The sequence below is a fragment of the Cibotium barometz genome, chromosome 25 (genome assembly GCF_041138505.1).
Source record: "Cibotium barometz isolate CiBa-2024 chromosome 25, ASM4113850v1, whole genome shotgun sequence".
NCBI lineage: Eukaryota > Viridiplantae > Streptophyta > Polypodiopsida > Cyatheales > Cibotiaceae > Cibotium > Cibotium barometz.
The window spans coordinates 46,173,247-46,180,453 of record NC_141070.1 but is presented as its reverse complement, the minus strand read 5'-3'; the positions used below and the strand labels follow the sequence as shown (position 1 = coordinate 46,180,453).

At 35.2% G+C, this 7,207-nt stretch overlaps 1 protein-coding gene across 1 annotated transcript; it reads right to left on the bottom strand.

The window, feature by feature from the left end:
- Window positions 1-470: 470 nt before the first annotated feature.
- On the bottom strand, window positions 471-5,011 carry LOC147624632 (uncharacterized). The gene is made up of 9 exons (XM_086820002.1): window positions 4,784-5,011; window positions 4,467-4,594; window positions 3,844-3,988; window positions 2,870-2,952; window positions 2,699-2,773; window positions 2,412-2,586; window positions 1,537-1,671; window positions 1,137-1,202; window positions 471-776 (listed from the first exon to the last, which is right to left on the bottom strand). The coding sequence occupies exons 1-9, from the start codon at window positions 4,841-4,843 to the stop codon at window positions 672-674; spliced, it is 972 nt and encodes a 323-aa protein (XP_086676128.1). The 5' UTR covers window positions 4,844-5,011; the 3' UTR covers window positions 471-671.
- Window positions 5,012-7,207: the final 2,196 nt, after the last annotated feature.

The window sequence follows — 7,207 nt, the reverse complement described above, 5'->3', positions numbered from 1 at the left end:
GGAAAGTGAAGATTTTTTACTTTCCTTCTAGCTTTGCATTAGTTATGGACCGCTGAATTTCCCTAGTTGTGGTAAGATAGATAATATGATTAGTGTAGAAACAAGACAAAAGGAGTTTAACCGTCTCACCATAAAAACTTAGTCCCAAAAATGATGACCCAACATTACTACAATCTCTCTCTCTCTCTCTCTCTCTCTCTCTCTCTCTCTCTCTCTCTCTCTCTCTCCCTAGTTGTGGTAAGATAGATAATATGATTAGTGTAGAAACAAGACAAAAGGAGTTTAACCGTCTCACCATAAAAACTTAGTCCCAAAAATGATGACCCAACATTACTACAATCTCTCTCTCTCTCTCTCTCTCTCTCTCTCTCTCTCTCTCTCTCTCTCTCTCTCTCTCTCTCTCTCTCTCTCTCTCTACAATACACAAGCACAAAAATTATGATCTTGACACTTGTTCTCTATGGGAAAAAGTTATTAGACACCTAAAAATAAACTATGCGAGATCTAACGTTTTACTAATGTTTCATGTTCATGGTAAGAAAGCCTAACAAATGGATTCGAAGAATTCAAAATTGGGTGATAACTACTCATTTTTTTGTGGGGGACCACCAAGGAATCAATCAAGGGAAAACTATGCTTACTAATTATGTATACTTATGCTTTTAAAAAAATTATAATCGTTCTAAATACTTTGATGCCAAGGCTTTATCTGCACCAAAGGAAACTAGGGTGCCCTCTAAAGGCCGAACAAATGAATAATATTTCTCAGCCATCATCTACAACAAAAGTGGAAAATGTTTTAGGTAAATGATAATCACCTTCAAAAGTTATTTTATGGACACACACATGTTCATGAGCATAATCATATGTGAACACACACACACACACACACACACACACATATGTACTCATCTACTCCTGTATACACATATTTCTACATGTTTGAATCTATTCATATAAGTTTATTCAAAATTTTAGTGATTTGTTTTCTTATCTAAGGTGTGAGGGTTGGAAATTTATTTTTGTCTATATTCTTGATGTTCTCATTCACCAATAAAATGAGGTTAGATAGATATGATTAATTTTAAATTATAAAAATTATTTCATTAAAAAATATCATAAGGTGGAGAGTGTACCAATCCATTTGCTGAAGGGGTGCCTGAAGTTCCTTGTGTGAAGAAAGTCTTGGTTCCCCCTTGCTTCTATATGATGGGGGTGAAGCAATGATGCATTCAAGATAAAAGATTATTATAATACTATAAGGATTTTGAGTGCATGGTTAATCTTTCAAATGTACACATACGTACAAATTTTATGTATATGTAGAGTGTGTTTTCACATAGATAATTGTGTATATGTAGAGCATATTTTCACATAGATAATTCTAACTTCTCTTAATACCTAAGTGGTATAAAATTAAAAAGAGACGCTAGCTTAATGACATATTATTGTCAAACTCACATAAAGATTGCATGACATTTCAAGCAAGTTAGTATATTATTTTGTGCAAGAAAAAGATTTCTCATGGTGACTTACATGCTGATTAGTAGCTTTGACATTTTTATGATAATTTTCCCTTGACCAAGCTTGTTGTTTTTGCATCATATAGTTAGTGTACCCATAAGTTGTTTCCTTTGTTGGGGGTGGAGGTTCTCTAACATTCACTAATGCCTACACCAATCCATCCACATTAAGTAGAAAAGGGTAATAGGTTCAAAGAATAAGATGATAATGTCACATTTACAATGATACTTGTGTTAAATATCGGCCAAAATTGAAGTAAAGGAAGATAAATATTTTTGTTTATGTCACAGTTTCTTTTTAATGTCGATAAAGTTAAATTAAAGGATTACTTGTGTGAAATTAGGGACAACGCTGAAGTAAACGAAGATAAATATCATGGTTTATGTCAAAGTTTCTTTCTCATAGGATTCTCAATAAAATTAACACTTTTTTATAGGATCATGTGTGCATGTCTTTTATCCTACATTTATGTGTGCACCTCCCTTAGAGTTAAAATTATAAAGCTACATTCAACCATATGCATATACCAAGGTAACAGGTGTCCTTGTAAAAAAGGTTTAGAGTGCCCCCTATGATAGGACAAACATATCCTCTTAAAATTCAAATATTTCACTTTTTCACCATGTGCTTTGCATGTGCTAGTACACTTGCATAAGTGTGGTGTGCTAATGTAAGTGTAGCGATGCTTACCAAAATGGAGTTACTACCTTATATGGCATTGCAAATTTCATTCTAAAGATTTGAAAGGTCTTCCTTATAATTAGTATCTTCGAGTGCATAAGTTGTTGTGTGCACAACTCAACAGGCATGTGATTTAATTACAAATTTATAGAATTATTAATTAAAAATATATGGTTAGTAGGAGAATATAGATACAAGATGAAAACCTGAGCTTTGTGACCTTTGTAGTGTGGCCAAAGTTCTCTTGAATATTGGTCAAGATCATAGAGAAGCATTTTTTCTTTCTCAGGACTCCTTCGATCAAAAGTTGTAACTGAAGGAGGGTTGTTTATTGGTTGGTGGCCCATATATCCAGGAAGGTGATAGAGCCCCTTTTCTGCCCTGGCATAAAAGTGCATGATTGAATCAATACATCAATATTCAAATCCTTCTTCTAATAATCTAATTATGAATGGTTCTTGAGATACGTGTCTTGTCTTTCTCAATAAGTTACCTTAGTGTTTTGTCTCTTTGAATAAAGATATCTTCCTTGAGTTGCCCAGTGTGGTTCCATGGACCAAATATAGGCCTATTAATCATGATTAACTCCATTAGTATCTCCGACTAATTTTAATGAGGAAGAAAAATCATTTGAAATTCATTATGGCTTGTCTATTGCTCTTACCTTGATTCATCTTTTGTAAATGCTTTCACTTCTTTTCTAATAGGTACATCATATTTTCTAAGTTTCTTTCCTTTAAGCTCTTCCTATTGTACACATCAACACAAGTAGTTTCTCAATACAAGTAGTTGTGCACATCAACATAATAGTTTCTCAATGTCATCAATGTAATAAAAATAGTAATATCTAATGTTAGTTAGCACGTTATGTCACATGTGTGGCTCTTAGACTAATGATATAATCTTTTATTCAAGGGGAAAGGTAGCTATACATAAAAAATATTTATGCTAAACATAGTTAGCATTCACACTATTCCAACTTGCAAAGTATTCCTTACACAATTCTTCTAATTGAGGCATAAAAGTGACCTCGACCTCAAGGCTGAATTATAAGTTTTCAAGTAGGTAGGCAAATAAAATTATAAGTTTTCAAGTAGGTAGGCAAATAAAATTATTTATTAATGCATAGGGAAATAAAATTAGTTGAGTGCATCTATACATGGAATGAGTTTTTTTTAACAAAATCATATACCTAGCAAATTTATGATTTTCCAAGATACTAAAAGTGAAGTGACTTTAAAATTCTAATAGTCTTGGTTTAATTAAAACCATATCATGTGTTCAACGAATTTGCATTTTCAAAAAAGATACTAAAAGTGGCTTCAAAATTTTCATAGCTTCTCATTTTTATATCATTTACATAAAGAAATATACTTATATGTATGAAAACTTTGATGATAAATATTTAATACCCTAAGTAAAAATATTCAAATACATTGATAGCCGCTATAAAGATTAAGAAGATATAAGGAAGGAATGAAGAAACTATAATTTTTTTGTAGTGACGTATTCATGTTTGATTGTTGATACATAGAAGAGAAAAGTGAATCTATGTGAGTAAAAATTGCTATATGTAGAAGAGAACCATTTCAATTTTATTCATTCATATGTTTAACTAGCCAGGGAAAAAGTACATACTTGGTGCCGAAGGAGCAAGCTTTGATCACTATATGACGTATTATAGCTAGCAAGAGGGGCACACTCAATTGTATGCTCATTGCATGGTTGTTTGTTGTCCCCATAATCCTCCAATGTAGGGGGGTTTGTGTGGCTATAATCAACCCTTTTTATAATAAAAAAAGTGAATACAAGATATCAGCTCATTATTATATGGTCTAATCCCTTACATTAAAATTCAATTGAATAGACATTGATGTGATAAGAACACATAAGTTGAGTATGCATTGAAATATGGTGTTTTAAAACCCACTTTGTATACATCCAAGCTTCACAACATTACATTCAGCGATGTAAAGCTACTTTTTGGTTTTATATATATATATATATATATATATATATATAGGTCAAAAAAAATTGTATGTGCAACAATCATCCATTTTAGTCCATGCGTGCATGTTAAGTGAGCTCCTACTAGTGCATATTATTAAAGATAGTTGTTAAAACACATTAAATTGGAATAGCAAAACTAGTAATTTAGAAAACTTGATCGATAGATATTTACGAAGACGTGATAAACAAATAATTAACGATAATAGTTCGTTTAGTGCTTAGTTAATCGCTCAGATGGCATTAGGTCTTACTCGTAAGCCGAAACTCCAGTGGGGAACTTAAACCTTCTGTTAACGTCGGCTTTACCCATGGCTTCTGTGTTTCTTACTCCGTGCCTAGTTGCGAATGTGTAATCTTCGAGCCTTGGCTCGGCGCCCATCTGATCATAAATTATAAGCATAATCGTCCGCTAATTAATCACTGAACCTTATTAATCTTTTCAGCGATCCAAATCCACCATTATTATTTGCTCATCACAGCAAACTGGACTTAGATTGGTTGCATGTAATCAGAAGACTTTCATACACCGTGATGGCTTGATAATTAATTGTAATTTAATATCCGTTACCTCGCGCATATAGGTCGACTGAAACCTCCCCAGGGGTTTCTCTTCAATCCGTTTTTCCATTGCAAGATGGGGGTAATTATGGACAAGATTACGAGGAGGGGACCGGCTAAAGCATGATTATCAGCAGTTGCAGGGCGACTACGGAAACCCTAATGGGTTTGTAGCACTGCTAATTAGGGTTGAAACGCCATGGATGAAATCACAGAAGGAGTTAAAGATGCTAGTCACTTGTCAGGAGATCAGAACAAATGAGAATCACAGCCCACAAATGAGAAGATCAAGCGCTGCTAACGAAACGATCCATTGCGAGGGTGGCAACCCATAAAATCTTTGATTTGCCCGCGCGCCCGCCGCCCACCAAACATTACTAAATCTCACATGTTTCTACAATGCAAGCTCGATTGATAGGTGGTTCAAAATTGGATTTATTTGTCTTTCTAACGTTTTCCTCCTCATAGATAAGGCTAGACAAGGGTGTCTGCCCACATAAGCTTATCTAATGTGTTCAGTAGAGGGAGGGGGAATGTATACCTAAAGGCTCTAGAACTTTTAAGTATATTGATTGATTAATATACATTACCATCAATCAATAATCTATTATAGGTATCGACTGTCGTACTATAATGATCAATTGAGATTAGTGCTATTAGTGATTGTTCAGTATTGAGATCCGATGTTATACTATAATGATCAATTATCACTATTGGATCACAAAGCAGAATGCAGAAAGGAAGAAGATTATATATAAGTTACAATGAAAAAATATGGAGTGAGGATCTTGCCTACACCATGTGGATGGGTGAGAACAATCTCACTTCTATTTAAAAAAAATGTTAGTGAGGACTATCTCACCGACAAATAAAGGTATATTTGCCTCCCTTTATGAGGTGAATAGAAACCCATGTCCTCAGCCCCACTCATATGTCACCCTCTATTGATGCATCCAATTTTTCTTGCCCCTTACCACATCCCTAAATTGCTGCCATGCAGCAGATTGTTCAACTGAGGCTGGATAGGTCTACATGTCTTTGCACTTCTCACATATATTTATCACCAATATTGGATATATTATTGGTGTTACAACATATTAACAAGTATGTAGCAACTTTAAGCTATTTAACATAGAAAAACAATATCTATTATAGAAAAAACTATCGAAGAGAGAGAGAGAGAGAGAGAGAGAGAGAGAGAGAGAGAGAGAGAGAGAGAGAGAGAGAGAGAGAGAGAGTTTGAACCCATAAATATCTTAAAATCTATTGAGAATTCAAAGCTAGAAATTAATTTATTGGATCTCCATGTAATGGCCATTGACTTTACATGGGCACACATGCTAGAAATACCAGTTGTGGGTAGACTCTTGGAATCGTTCAGTAGATAGTGAATTATAAGAAGTAATTCACAAAATAATATGACCCTATATAGTTCTTTCTATGAGAAAACATGAATTCTAAGGAGTAATTCACAAAATAATATCAAACTATATAGTTCTCTCTATGAGAACACATGATGGACACTAGGATCCTCACATGCATCTTTGATTGGACTCTTGTACTATAAGGAGGTGATCTTACTAGAGATAATATAAAGTCTCACTTGAAGATCTATTGTAAGTTAGATTTGGGTGACTCATGGGCTAGTGCACAAGTTTCCATGGTATACAAAGAATTTTGTTTGAATTGAGGTTAGGAAAGGTTGTGTACTACTCTTGAAATAACTGAGAGAGAGACATAAAAAAGTGTGTGTGTGTGTGTGTGTGTGTGTACATACATACATATACTCTCTCTCTCTCTCTCTCTCTCTCTCTCTCTCTCTCTCTCTCTCTCTCTATGATGAGAGGGAGAGAGAGATCTCTCTCTCTCCCTCTCATCATAGAGAGAGAGAGAGAGAGAGAGAGAGATCTAGTCTCGCACTCTATGAAAAAGAATTGGTAAAATCGCTTCGCTTCCGGGCCGCCCCAATGTGTTGAAGCTGGCACCGCTCCCACATTTATCCAGGGAACCAATGCTAGAGAGCGAGACTAGAGATCTCTCTCTCTCTCTCTCTCTCTCTCTCTCTAGTCTCGCTCTCTATGATGAGAGGGAGAGAGAGATCTCTCTCTCCCTCTCTCTCTCTCTCTCTCTCTCTCTCTCTCTCTCTCTAGTCTCACTCTCATCATAGAGAGCGAGACTAGAGAGAGAGAGAGAGAGAGAGAGAGAGAGAGGGAGAGAGAGATCTCTCTCTCCCTCTCATCATAGAGAGCGAGACTAGAGAGAGAGAGAGAGAGAGAGAGAGAGAGAGAGAGAGAGTCTAAGGAGAGAGAGAGAGAGTCTAAGAAGAGAGAGAGAGACTCTAAGAAGAGAGAGAGAGAGAGAGAGAGAGAGAGAGATTAAGAAAGTGAGAAACGTGCTAAGCCTAGTGCTAATCACATATTGAACATATGCGTAA